At 39.5% G+C, this 15,340-nt stretch overlaps 1 protein-coding gene across 3 annotated transcripts in view; it reads right to left on the minus strand.

The window, feature by feature from the left end:
• The window catches only part of TRPM6 (transient receptor potential cation channel subfamily M member 6), a 150,987-nt gene that overhangs the window by 117,774 nt on the left and 17,873 nt on the right, over positions 1–15,340 (minus strand). For all 3 annotated transcript variants that reach the window (XM_039223142.1, XM_039223141.1, XM_039223140.1), the window contains exons 2-3: positions 4,445–4,524; positions 1,319–1,357 (exon numbers count right to left, since the gene is read on the minus strand). In XM_039223142.1, coding sequence (XP_039079073.1) covers positions 1,319–1,357; positions 4,445–4,524 — 119 coding nt within the window. The remainder of the gene's footprint in view (positions 1–1,318; positions 1,358–4,444; positions 4,525–15,340) is intronic.

Consider the following 15,340-nt stretch of genomic DNA (forward strand, 5'->3'; position numbering starts at 1 on the left):
GTACGGTTATGGCAGCTTGAATACGCCAACACACCCAGCAAGCTTATCCTTCCTCTCCTCCTACATCTGTGAACGATGTTTTCCTTTCCCCGTGATTTGCTAATCTTGGGATTCTGGAATTTTTTTTTCTCTTAGAAAAATAAGTTTAACTTTGGGTCAATCCGTGATGTGAACTATGCTCAAACTTCAGGAAATTACATCTTCCTCCACTTACAAAAGACAAGGGTAAAACCAGGGACTAACACATAGTTTAAAACGCAAATCATTGTTAACATTTGCATTTTGCGAAAATGTTATTTTTGTCCATAAGCTTGCGTAATGTTGTGATTTATAATAAATATATATTTGGTCTTTGTCCCCATTTATGGCACAGAGCCCCCAAAACCCTTGAAATTTCCTACGTGATAAGAAAGATAAGGATGCTGATAAGAAAGATAAACCACCGGTGGCCAATGGTTCAACCAATGATGCCTATGTAATAAAGCCTCCATAAAAACCCAAAAGGATGGCATTCGGAGAACTTCAGGTTGGTGAACACATGCAGGAGCTAGAAGACTGGCTTGCTCAGAAGGACCACAGAAGCCCCGTGCCCCTCCCCACATACCTGGCCCTATGCATCTCCTCCATCTAGCCTTTTATCCTACCTACGATCCTTTATAATAAACTGGTAAACAGAAGTCAATGTTTCTCTGAGTCTGGGAGCCTTGCTAGCAAATTAATTGACCCCGTGGAGATGTTCTTGGGAACCACAGGTGACAACTTGGGACTTGTGGTTGGTATCCGAAGCATGGGGAGTAAGGACTCCCTGTGTCTTGTAGGGCTGAGCGCCTCACCTATAGGATCTGCCACTATCTCCAGGTAGAGAGTAGCAGAATTTAGTTAATTACCTGGTGCTGTTGAGAAAAACATACACATACACACACCTATCACACCTGGTGTCAGAATTAGAGCTTGGTCTGAGCACATATCACTTGAAAGTCAAATACAGTGAACAAAGCGTCTTCATTGCCCAAGTAAAATATAACAGTCAAGTGAAAAGGTAATGCTTTATAAGTATTTCAACTGGTAGAAGCTCTTGCCAAAGGCCCTTGCCATTTACACGTCTCAGTAATTCAAATAATCTATTACATTCAAAAACTCACTCGCCTTCAAAAACATCCACATTTCTTTTCTAAAACTTCCCTTGGAAAAAAAGGCAAATAGGATGCACCAATAAACCCCCTTCGTTGAGTCCATTCAAGATGTGAGAAAACCACCCCCAAAAATTCTAAACAGAGTGCCTAAATAGGAAAAGAAATCTTATTTCTCTAAGTCTTACCTGATTAAATTCTGGCAGACCTGGCATCCTGCAGTGCATCTAAATTAAAAAACAAAACTTCAGTTGGTTTAGTGATATATTTCGAAAGCATACTTAATACGCATACCGTAAATATCTGTTATTTTCCAAGGCCTAGCAAAATCAGCACGTTCTAGTCCTCATGTATCATTTCCCAAATACTCCCATTTGTCATTAACCAAGAATAATTAGACTGAGGCGACCATGACCTAATTAACAGAACACTGAATTTGAAACCTAAATACCTGGTTTTAAATCTCATTGATTCAGTGATTTCTCCAAGCCCCAGTTTTCACATTTGAAAATAACATCTGCTCCATAAGATTATTAAGAGGATGATCTGAGATAATATACGCAATGTGTCTTACAGTGGGGGCATTATATGTAATAATGGCAGTTTTATTATTACACTATGAAGATAACACAGAATTCTTGAGAATTCTGAGAATTAAGAAAATATACTTATATATCAAAAATATATAAGTATATATTTGTAATTTATAAATAATTATACATTATTTATATCCTATATATTATATGATAGAGTAATATAATTATATATAATATTTATATATAAACAACTTTAAAACCGTAAAACACTGTCAAATCAAAAGATAGTTGGCATGATTATAAGTGTTACCCTTATTAACCTTTCTTTTTATGATTCAAAAAAGAATCTTCTGATATTGGGGGATTATTGTGATCATCAGTGATCATATTTTAGGTATAAAGAAGTTTCAATTAGAAGAGAATGTTAGTTAAAACAATGGAAGAAGAGACAGTATTCATAGAATCAGGATCATTCTAAATTATTCAGAAACAAATACTTGGGCCCTGTCACTTCTTCCTGTCCTAGCCTTTTGGGACAATCTTTTCTCAGAAGCTTCACTTCACCAGCAAATTAAAAATAAGAAGGAAAAAGGCATGGTCATCAAGTCTACCAGATTCCTGTTTCTTAGTAGGAATTACAAAAATAACAAATAAAAGACAAACTTTCACCTAAGTTTAAAATCATGAACTACCAGCTTTATCTTGTGCACAGATCAGGAAGAAACCCTCATGAGAGATACAATTTTGAGATTCTTTCTAGGATCTAAGAAAAAGGCTGGCATATGAAGAAACATAATCACCATTTTTTTTTCATAATTACACAAAATAGAGACTGCTTGTGGCAGATCTTGGATCAGTCCATAATATGGAATTATGATCATTGATACTGTTCTTGAGTCTATGGGCTAACAGCCTATAGTTTACCACATTTCATTAACATGGTGATAATGAAAACGATTGCCTATTTACAGAAGCAGAAGGAGTTGCCTGAGCTCAGTGTGCCTTCCATTGCGACCACTGTCACATTACAAGATGTCATAAAAGATGAAGGGAAAAAACAAGGTTATCTTGGCATTCTGTAAAACATTTTATAAGTGGGTAAAATGAGAACTTCCAATCACAAGGCTTACAGACCACAGGTAATTCAATGAGGGTGGGGCTAGTAAATATTTAACAAAAGGCAAGGATCACTGTTTTAGTCGTCCCCAAAGAATGAGAATTTCATGCTACCCTTCCTAAGCATACCACTACGGTTTCTAAATTTTAAATGAATATAAAGCCAAATGCTAAAAAGGATCTAAAAATAGAGTGCCCCCCCTTAATTAAAATATGGCCCTTCTATTTTCCCTTTCCTTTTAATTTCTACTCCCCAAGGGCAATGCCATCCAACCTTAATTTCATGAACCCAATTACCCTGGGGAATTTTCCACAGCCCTTTATTCTCCTATCTTTCACTGGCCACTGTTTTGAACTTTGTTCTAAAAGTAGAGCTTCCACAGGGTTCTCAAGAACTCAGCAGTCAAACTCAAGTCATTCCATTCTGCCATCCACTATCTGCTCAAACAAAAAGCATATGGGGAAATCGTGGAACTCTCTGCATACTCTGAACACGGTATCTTGAAATATCCCAAACTGTCACTATTTTCCATAAATGCTTGAGATGGGAATAAGGAACATTCACAATATTTTGAATATTCAGTCCTCAGAAGCTGTAAATTGCTCATCCAAACCAGGTAGAATGGATGCAGCACTAGATATTTTCCTCCTTTCTTTATTTTTAATTTTTTCATTTTAATTCCAGTATAGTTAACAGTATTCTAGTTATAACTAGTATTCTATTAGTTTCAGGTGTACAATAGAGCATTCAACAATGGTCTATAGTACTCAGGGCTCATCATAAGTGTGCCCTTAATCCCCTTCACCTATTTCACCCCCCCCCCCACCTTCCCTTCAGATTATTCTCTGTAGTAAAGAGTCTGTTTCTTAGTTTGTCTCCCTCTCCTTTTTTCCTCCCTTTGCTCATTTGTTTTGTTTCTTCAGTTCCACAAATGAGTGAAATCACATGGTCTTTGTCTTTCTCTCACTTATTTTGCTTAGCATGATGATCTCTATCTCTATCATGATGTCACAGGTATTCTCCTAATTGCTATTATCTCACTAAAAGAAACGGGGCATCAAAGAAATGACATCCGCCATGACAGTAACAGTGGCTTCATCAGGGTGATGTCATTATGATAAACTTTTTCTTTATACTTCTTTCGGTCATTAAACAGATGTTTCTCAGGAGCCTACTAAGCTGCAAGCAGAGGCACTGAGGGCGGAGTGAAGCATAAAATTGACAAGGTCCCTGAGTTTACCAGGTTGTCTTCAATAATCATGTATTATTTTTATAAAGACAAAGAAACAGGGGTGCCTGGGTGGCTCAGTTGTTTAAGCACCTGACTTGGGCTCAGATTCTGATCTCACAGTTCATGGGTTTGAGCCCTGCATCAGGCTCTGTGCTGACAGCTCAGAGCCTGGAGCCTGCTTTGGATTCAGTGTCCCCTCTCTCTCTGCCTTTCCCTCACTCGTACTCATGCACTCTCTCTCTCCTCCCTCTCAAAAATAAACATTAAAATAAATAAAGACAAAGAAACAAACATTGATTAAAAATAAGTGCTCACTTGACAGATATTATTATATTATTAAATCCTCTAGACAAATCATATCTCTAATTTTCCACAAACAGACCTCAAAGTAGTGTTGCTTTAAAATGAAAAATAGAATTAAAAATTGTACCTGTGAGGGTCTTTTGAGCTAGGTATGATTTTGTTACATTCTCTCTTGTTGAACACTCCTTCAATCCAGGATTTCTGGGACTAAAGAGAAAATGTCGTTATTTTTTTTAATTGTAATTAAGTGAGAAAGCAGTGTAACCACAGTAGTTCAGGTAGGCAAGATGTATTTAAATATCATGCAGACAGATCAAAATGTCAAGACCAACCCCAAACAGGCTAGGCATTTACTGGCTTCTATCACAGATAATACAGACAAAAATAAATCAAATGTGGACACACAAATAATCCCAGAGTCAATAGATCCATAATCTCATTTTCAGCAAAATGTCCATAAATGCACAAAACTCAGGGAAGGAAGTCATGTTGCAACTGAAGCATTCTTTTAATTCTGTTAAAAGTCACTTTTAAATCTTGTACCATAGTTCTCTAGAGTGAATTGCAAGCCCTCAAACTTGAAAATTCTCACTCATAAAGTCCCACTTTGGCTAAGATTTTGCAGGAAGCTGGAATCTCAGCAAGATTCTGTGAAAGGACTTCAATCTCAAACAATCTCAAATGGAACTGGAGGATATGGAAGGTGGAACCTCATGCATGTGACCTCAGAAGAACAGAGCTTAAAAACCAAGACACTGATTTCCAGTAAATGCCTCAATTAGAGAAGACTGAGACTTATCAATGACCAATGAACATCTGCCAAGAATCTCTCTTCATCCTGAAGCCAATGAAACGTACAGCTTGGACTCTGGCTGGACTTCCCGCTCTTTGCACTCCTTACCCATAAACACAGACTACCCCAAGCCTTCAATGGATTCATGTGTAGCTTGCTACAGCATGTGTGTTTCCTGAACTGCAATTCTCTTGCTCTTCCTGAATAAACTCAATTTCTGGTCATTAGGGCTTGCCTCGGTTTACCTCTCTATTTGGTAGATAATTTGGTTCACATTCTATCAGCATGGCTTACCCCTGACTGGGCCACTACATGTTGTACAACCTACAACCATCCCTAAATCCTGATGGGACGTTGGTACTCATTTGTCCTCCTAATAAAATCTCTCCCATCTACAAAACTCAAGTCAGAGCCACGCTCTTCCATAAGCCGTATTCTAAGTCCAGAAGCAGAGGACACTGGGGCCACAAGAGACCCCAGCCAATTGATGAGCTTGACCTTCTCCTAATATGAAAATATTTTAGCTCTGTACAACAATATAGTACATTACATAAAAACATAAACACGTGCATTACCGTAATGACAAAAGGGCAGCAGACGGGAATCTGCAAGGGGACTTTTCAAACCCCATGTTAGTGCCGCCTCCACCTCACTCTGACATCTGTTCTCAACCTACTGTTGCAGGAAATGCACAGCACCAGACAATAGGTGACAAACCCAGCTGTGCAACCTCATTCTCTGGGTCCTCAGGTCCTAGACGTTCAGGATAGTCCACCCTAAAAACATGCTGCTTTGGTGTATAGGTCATTTTGAGCTGTAGGCTCTTGGAAAACAGCAAGTGCAGTGAGGCTTGCTCTGAACTCTCCTTATCTGCCTAAAGATGGATCTTCCAAAAGGAACTCAATTGTCATAAATCCCTAGGAGTTAAATCAACTAGGAAGGACTGGCTTTTATCGCAAGAGAAGGGGATAGAAGTCAACATCACACCAGACAAACCTTGTCACCAACTATCATATCTTCCATCTATTCTTCTAAGGGCCCATTTGTCTTTTTTATAAATCATTTACTCTCTCCTCAACTGCTTACATCCCCCAACCCTACCCCTATTGCGACTGTATATAAATTCCCAAATGTCACTCCTTTTTGGGCATTTACTTTGTTTTCCTGTTATGTCCCAATGCATACAATATTAAAAATTAACAAATGCGTCTATCTTTTCTTCTGTCAGTTTATTACAGAGCCAGCCATCAAACCTAAGAGAGCAGAGGAAACGCTTCTCTTCCCCCACAGTTACAAAGAGGCATTTATGGACTCCCCTGTTTACTTCAATATTAAACTCATGGCTTTGTTCAAAATGCACCAACCCTAAACATAACTGCTGACTACTGAATGGCACTGTATATAACCAGAATCCATATCTCGTTAAGCAAAAAGGAGGGGAGGTGGGCATTGACTGATTGGTTTTTGTGTATTTTAAACATATCTATAAACAAAGAAAACTTCCCAGACCAAGTCCAGGTCATCTTAAAATCATTCTATCCCCTTTTAATTTTATTTTTAGAGAAAGTAGGAGAGCAGGGGAAAGGGACAGAAGGAGAGAGAAAATCTTAAGCAGGATGTGCCCTTAGTGCAGAGCCTGACACAGCACTCGAGCCCACAACCCTGGGTTCAAGACCTGAGCCAAAATCAAGAGTCAGATGCTCAACCAACTGAGCCACTCAGGTGCAGGTGCCCCCAAAATCATTCTACCTTCTCACCCTTTTGTATAGTCAGCAGCTTTTTAAAAGACATCCTCTAAATTGGTAAAGCACTAAAAACATACAAACTTGGAAAAATTCAGAGTCACAGAACTTGGAGTGAATTAAACGAAGTAATCTCAAAATCTATTTATTATAACAAGAAATGACACAATCTTTTGGAATGGGTAAGCCCTGTCCCCACTACAAAAACTATTTCACTTGTCCATTCTGCAAGCATTTATTAAGTACCTAACTTTTGCAAAACACTGAGCAAAGTGCTACAGGGAAGTCAGTGTGTTCTCAAAGAGCTCTTCATTGCAAATTCATTCAACCAATATATTGGATAGGCCTTCATGTCATGTGTGAATTCTGACAGGTAAGACAAGGTTTGTGCTCTGATGTAACTGGAATAAAAAGGAGGAAACAGAGAATAAATTGATATTGTTAAACTGCAATGTGCACCAATTAACTATTAAAAAGAGCTCCAGGCTATTAAGCAGGCTATGTTGGCATTCATTTCTTTTCAAAGACTAGATTAGCTATCTGACTGATAGGACTATCTGAGCAAATGAATTTCTTCATGCCTGTTTGCTCATATATTGAAAACAGAGATAATAATACTAATACCTGATAGCACTGTTGAAAGGAATAATTTAAAGGTTTAGAATTTTTCCTGGGACTTATTAAGGCTTAGCTATTATTATTGGTATATCAAAAAAAAAATTAGCTTTTGGTTGGTGGCCAGGGAACTTAACTTTGATGTATTTTTTTTTCTTCCATAGGAAAATACTTCCTGACCTCCCAATCTTTCTCCTGGGACATCTCAGGCTAAAAAGAAACAGCTTCTCCAGGTCCGCCTTCCCCACTAGACTCCTGCTCTCATGGGCCCCATCGCCAATCATTTCTGTTGCCCCAGGGCCCAACCCAGTGATTACTGGAACGAACAACACGGCGAAAACATGTAAACCAGAACTTCAGGAATCCATAAGCATAATTTTCCCTTCAAAGGTGTAAACAGGAAACCTGTGCCGTAACAAGAACGTGGAAACTTTGTTCCTGCAACTCTCCCGTCTTATCTCAAAACCACAGGAAAAATAATAAATCAGGCCGAATTTGCGAGAGTTTCAAGCAATTCCCAGTTCCGGACTTTACTGTATCTCGTAATGGTAGCCTTTTCAATACACTCTGCAGCACATACGGAAGAGACTTCCACGATCAGGCCAACAGAGTGATTAGAAACCAAATGTTTGTTGGTTCTAATTCAATAGCCCGGATCTATTGAGGACAGATGCCCAACGCGGTGGCTTCTGCCACTTGGAGGAACAAACTGTCGTGGGCAGTAGTTGGCAGTGGGATCATGCCATTTCCGTAGCATGGCAGCCTACAGAGCTGGGTGTTTTTTTGAGATAGATAAAGAGATAGATACTGAGGGTGGGGTGTGTGGTGACTGGCATTATTATTTGGAGGCGGGATAGGCAGAGGACAAAAAAGGGAGAGTATTGGTCTCAGGTCCTGTGTTTGCCTCACCCTAAAACATAATCAGATTGTACATACAATCCCAGGCCTGGGGCGAGGGCGGCCAATGGCAAACAAATGTCTAAAAACAAATCTTCCAACAGAAGCTATACAAATTAACTAAGAGGCTTATTAATCAACAAGCTATATGAATTCATCCCTGTCCTCACTGAAATTATTTCTACACTGGGGCCTTTCAGGCCTTCTGGAGAATAAATAGATCCTCTCTCAGGGGAATCTCTGAGAAGGCATCATTTGAAAGATTTTATTTTTTAAGTAATCTCTGCATCCAACATGGGGCTTGAACTCACAACTTTGAGATCGAAAGTTGTACGCTCCACCAACCGAGCCAGCCAGGCATCCCTTGGAAGGCATATTTTAGACACATTCCGTAATTTAAAAAAAAAAAAAATCTGCAAATGTGCATTCATTGCTCTTTAAAATCCAGAGGGCTGTGTGATTGGGAGTGAAGGGGCACACAGATGACAGGTTATTTCTTTTTAAAAACTCTATTGTACTTTTTAAAAATCTAATGTCGAACAAATGCTTTCCCAGGTGAAAGTATATGTTCCCATTTTTATGCCCCCACACTATCTTTTTTATTTTTTTTAATTCAAGTTAGTTAACATACCTGTAGCATTGGTTTTAGGAGTAGAATTTAGTGATTCATCACTTACATATAGCACCCAGTGCGCTCCTTAATGTCCATCACCCATTCAGCCCATCCCCCCACCCATCTTCCCTCCAGCAACCCTCTGTTTGTTCTCTGTATTGAAGAGTCTCTTACGGTTTGCCTCCCTGTTTTTATCTTATTTTTCCTTCCCTTCCCCCATGTTCATCTGTTTTGTTTCTTAAATTCTACACACGAGTGAGGTCATATGATATTTGTCTTTCTCTGGCTTATTTCCCTTAGCATAAAACACTCTAGTTCCATCCATGTTGTTGCAAATGGAAAGATTTCATTCTTTTTTATTGCAGAGTAGTATTGCATTGTGTATATATATATATATATATATACACACATCTTCTTTATCCATTCATCAGTCAATTTTTGACCACACTATCTTATACATATCATGGCGTGAACAATGCTGAATTGCTCTTACTCAGTAGTTTTTTCTTTTAATATTATCATAATCTACGTTAAGATAGAGTGTTAGCTTACTTATCTTGGAATCTACAATATGCAGGCAGGCACCAGAATGGACCAGAGAAATAATATTTTCAGACTCCAGATGGATACTTGATATTTCCTCTACATAGCCCTCCTTTAGAGCAAGGACCTCTTCAAACTGAGGGACAGGCCAATGGGCTTCCATAGGGCATAATGTGTTGGCCCAGAGAAATTGCTTCTGTGCAAAACAAGCCCATTCACTTGGAAGAGTCAGCTCAGGGTCTTCTATGGAGTTCAGTCCATGTTCTACAGGGATACTTCATAGGACTCACTTGACTTAAGATTAATGATCTCAGACAAAGGGTGTGCAAACCTAAAATAACCAAGACCCAAGCATCTAGTTTGCCTACACTGCCACAAGTTGATCTCACTGGTTTCGAAGTAAAGAATCTTTCCAGCAGGCAGCATTTAGGCATACTTCACAAAAAATAATCTTATGTGTTTTCTTCTTTTGGGATACGAGAAAATGGGTGCTATTTTTGCTGGTAATGATTTTTTTTTGGGGGGGATAATAACATCATTAAAAATGGAATGTCAATGGAATAACTCCCAATTCCCTAAAATGCCAGTTCTCCTGTTTAGGTGAGAAATTTTGCTAACATTTTCATTTACTGCCTTGTTGAGCAAAGGCATTTAGAACTTCGGAATGAATGTCTACAGTATATAAACTCTTAAGTACATGAGTACAACATTTCTGAATTCTCCACAGAGGCTAATGCAGAATTGGAAGAACTCAACAGTCACTGGCCAAGTAGAGAGCATCATAAACCAAGCTAAAGTGATGTCTTACCCCAACCCTCCCCAAATTGGTGAAAGTCCTCCCTATGTCCTAAAACACAATTTCAAATAGCATTGAGGAGACATCCTTTTCTCTGCTGTCACACAGGCTTCAGCTTTATCCAGTCCCCTAGGGAATAAAACATGGTATAAAAAATTTGTAATCTCAGACCATATTAAATAATTTTGATAAGAAAAGGGGAAAAGAAATGGGAAGTTCCTCTATGAGTATTCTTCACAACTGTCCCTGGATAGTAAAATACAAAATTTAACTGAATGCTGGGCCTATTTGTTACATAACTACTCTAATCTGTTAAGATTTTCAAATTAAATAAAATCAGTCTTGGGGCCCCTGGGTGGCACGATTGGTTAAGTGTCCTACTTCAGCTCAAGTCATGATCTCACAGTTCGTGAGTTCGAGCCCCATGGCGGACTCTGTGCTGACAGCTCAGACCCTGGAGCCTGCTTCAGATTCTGTGTCTGCCTCTCTTTCTCTGCCCCTCCCCTGTTTGTGCTCTCTCTCTCTCTCTCAAAAAGTAAATAAGCATTAAAAATTTTTTAAATAATAGATAAATAACATCAGTGTTCTCCAATTTCTAAGTAGAAAATATACATGAATTTGTTATCTGTATACACAAATGGTCTTTATTTGTGTTCCAAATATCCTGTTAAATTATCCAAAACTTTATTAGAACTACATTTGAGTGAAATACACAGTCTAAAAATCCTTTTCTTGGGGTGAAACTATACTTTTTTACCACAAGTATCATTATTAGTAAAGCTATCCTCTTAAATAATTGACTTTTAAGAAACCCACCATCCTCTGGGACAACAATGCTTTTACTTGGAATTACAGGTTAAAGGCAATTTTATTTAGGTCATCCATAGAAAGGTTATATATGTGCAATACAGCAGGAAGTACATTGCAACAGGATTTTACTTCTTGAAAATCGGGAGAGACACATACCACACATTTAACTTGGAAAAAATTAAAATCTTCACTGAAAGAATAAGGGAGAGAGAAGAAGAAGAAAGATGAGAAGAAAAAAACTTAAGTTTGAGCAATTTCAATGCCATTCAACGTCTGTCCAGGAGTACACAAAGTTTAAGAGGAGCAGTTCTCAAACCTTTGGGGCTAAGGACTGCTTCATAGTCATAGAAATTAACAAGGACCTCCAAAAGGCTTTCATTTATATGAATATATCTACCAATATACATGAATTTAGGAAATTAGAACTGGGATTTTTAAAGACATTTATTTCGCTCATTTTATTTTATTAAGGTTTATTTAGTTTTGAGAGAGAGAGAGAGAGAGAGAGACAGAGTGTGAGCAGGCGAGGGGTAGAGAGAGAGAGATACACAGCTGTCAGCACAGAGCCTCACTCAGGGCTTTAACTCACAAACTGCAGGATTATGACCTGAGCTGAAGTTGGTCGCTTAAGTGACTAAGCCACCCAGGCGCCCCTAGTTCATTTTAAATCACAGTAATAAAACCATCATATGTTAACACAAAGACTCTTTATGAAAAAGAGTTTAAGATTCATAAAGATTTTAGGGGCGCCTGGGTGGCTTAGTCGGTTAAGCGTCCGACTTTCGCTTAGGTCATGATCTCGCGGTTCGTGGGTTCGAGCCCCACGTCGGGCTCTGTGCTGACAGCTAGCTCAGAGCCTGGAGCCTGTTTCAGAGTCTGTGACTCCCTCTCTCTCTGACCCTCCCCTGCTCACGCTGTCTCTCTCTCTCTCTCTCCTAGAAATAAAACATTTAAAAAAAATTTTAAAAAGATTCATAAAGATTTTAAAGAGAAAAGAGTTGTCTTATATTTTTAAAAATCTCTTTAGGGGCGCCTGGGTGGCTCAGTCAGTTAAGCATCCAACTTAGGCTCTGGTCATGATCTCAATGTTCGTGGGTTCAAGCCCCGCATCGGGCTCTGTGCTGACAGCTAGCTCAGAGCCTGGAGCCTGTTTTGGATTCTGTATCTCCCCCTCTCTCTCTGACCCTCTCCTGTTCATGCTGTCTCTCTCTCAAAAATAAAACATTAAAAAAAATTTTTTTTAATCTCCCTATAATGTCTGACAAGACAGCTAGATTCTCACATCTACTTCTATAGTTAGCCTGTTACAACAGGCGGTTTGGGTTGAAGTATTCAGAGAAAAGTGGCCTCATACTGATATGTAATTGGAAAGTAGTATTTTAATTGCCTTCTTAAATTTTTTTAAATGTTTATTTTTGTGAGAAACAGAGACAGAGCATGAGTGGGGAAGGGGCAGGGAGAGAGGGAGACATAGAATCAGAAGCAGGCTCCAGGCTCCCAGCTGTCAGCACAGAGACCAACACAAAGCTTCAACCCTCGAACCTCGAGATCATGACCTGAGCCAAAGTCAGACTTAACCAGCTAAGCCACTCACATGCCTAAATTGCCTTTTTAGATAGTGTAAACTCATCATGTAACTTTAGGAAAACTCCTCTGCACACTCATAAGAGAATGAGCAAAAGAGGCAAATGTCTTAGTACCATTATGAAAGTAATTTTGATTCTGAGGATCCTTTGAAAGGGTCTCAAAGGCCCCCAGGATACCCAAGGGATACAGGGGTGCTGATACATAGGGGCACATGTACGCCAATGTTCATAGCAGCACTCTCAACAATAGCCAAAGCATGCAAAGAGCCTAAGTGTCCATCAACGGATGAATGGATCAAGAAGATGTGGTTTATCTATACAATGGAATACTACATGGCAATGAGAAACAATGAAATCTGGCCACGTGTAGTAACATGGATGGACCTTTAGGGTGTTATGCTGAGCAAAATAAGTCAGGCAGAGAAGGACAAATATCATATGTTTGCACGTATAGGTGGATTAGGAAGAACTTAACGGAGGACCTTGAGGGAGAAGGGGAAAAATAGTTGGGGAGAGGGAGGGAGGCAAACCATGAGAGACTCTTGAATGCTGAAAACAAACTGAGGGCTGATATGGGAGTTGGCGGGGAGGGGAAGGGGGGTGATGGGCATGGAGGAGGCCACTTGTTGGGATGAGCACTGGGTGTTATATGGAAACCAACTTGACAATAAACTATTTAAGAAAAAAAAAAAACAAGGAACAAAAAAGACCCCCAAGAGTCCATGAACCACACATAGAAAACCATCGCCCCCAAAGTGATCGCATGTAGGCACCAAGGTGAATGTGAGCCGGAGACAGGATCTACGGTTTCCTTATTGATCTCAGGTCCCACACACGAGTCTTAGTCTGTGCATCTTATTCCAACTGCATTGTGGAATTCCAACACTCCCTATTTAATCTGCTGCTCAGTGGAAAAACAGTTTCAACACTGAGAAAAAGCAATTAGAGATCAACTCATCACGTAGGATACTTTATGAACAATATAGGGACTTTTGGAAGATAACTCTGACTGTATTCATTTCTAACCCTGTGGCTGACTTTAGTGCCTACCAAATTCTCCATCCCAAAGATGTCACTGAAGCATGATAAATGGGAACCATCAGAATCCAGAGGTTGTCTATATCCCACCAGTTTATCCATTCTTCCTTTGAAATATCAATACTTGTAAGAATAATAAATAGCTTCATTCATTCAAAAATACTTTGGTTCATAAATAAAAAAGGGGGGGAGGGGGGTTGCCTGGGTGGCTCAGTTGGCTAAGCACATGATTCTTGATTTTGGCTCAGGCCATGATCTCACGTTCGTGGGAATGAGCCCCGAGTCAGGCTCTGCGCTGACAGCACAGAGCCTGCTTGGGATTGACTCTCTCCCTCTCTCTCTGCCCCTCCCCAGATTGTTCTCTCTAAATAAATAAGTAAGTAAGCAAACAAACTTAAAAATATATACTTTGGTTGCCATATATTTGTCTTATAAAAATAAATAAAACTGTGTTCCCAAAGACCAATACCAAATGGGGAAAAAGCTCTATGTTTATAAATAGATACCAAGGATGGCAGAAGAGCAGACTATGGGACTCCTTGGAAGGAGAAACCCTCTGCCTGCAGATATTTGGGAAGCCTTTAAGGAGGACATGAGACTTAGGAAAGTCCCTGAAAGATGACAAAGGTTTTGAGAATTGGTGACAGAATTCCATGGTGGTTAGAAATGCAGAGAATTCAGAGAACACTTACGGTAAAAGGCATGCGGTCACTGGGGAGCAGAGAACAGAAGATGACAGAGCCAAGTACCTCTGGAAATAACTAAGCATAAGGTACAGAGAGTTCAGGGAATTAGAAACAAAGTTACTAATGAGGATAGTGACATGATACCTGAAGTAGAGAATGGAGAAAGTTTCTCTCTTCAATAAAAAAATTGGCATTATTATAAAAGTGGGACCATTCAGGGGCGCCTAGGTGGCTTAGTTGGTTAAGCGTCCGACTTTCGCTTAGGTCATGATCTCGCCGTTCGTGGGTTCAAGCCCCGCATCGGGCTCTGTGCTGACTGCCAGCTCAGAGCCTGGAGCCTGTTTCAGTCTGTGACTCCCTCTCTCTCTGACCCTCCCCTGCTCACGCGCTCTCTCTCTCTCCTAGAAATAAATAAAACATTTAAAACAAAAGTGGGACCATTCAAAGAAAAGCTAAGGTGTGTTTAATTCTGACAAGAAAGTAAGGAGAATGATGGTTTTGTCCATGATCAATGAACAGATTGAGAGATGTAGGAAACAGGGTGCAAAACAGGAGGCAGCTAGTGTAATATACCCTTGGGGAAAACAATACTAGGAACAAAAGCCACTGAATGAAGAACATAAAGCAAAAGCCATCATTAGTGTAGCCATGCTAAGTGCTTTATGTGCTTTAGCTATAATAATAGTCCCAACTGTGTGATGGATACAGTTATTCCTACCTCTAAATGGAGGAAGAGCGGGTTCTACCAAATACCAGAGCCAGAGCTCTTTTGCAATATGTTTCAGAGACAAAATTGAAAGAAAGCTTATTTCAGGTTGAGAAAGACTAGGCCTTGTTTGTAGATAAAACAGTAGTCAATAGGGAGGGAGGGGGAGAGAGAGAGAGAGAGAGAGAGATGTAAGAG

Source organism: Hyaena hyaena, unplaced genomic scaffold (assembly GCF_003009895.1).
Source record: "Hyaena hyaena isolate Hyena2069 unplaced genomic scaffold, ASM300989v1 scaffold_1284, whole genome shotgun sequence".
Taxonomy (NCBI): Eukaryota; Metazoa; Chordata; class Mammalia; order Carnivora; family Hyaenidae; genus Hyaena; species Hyaena hyaena.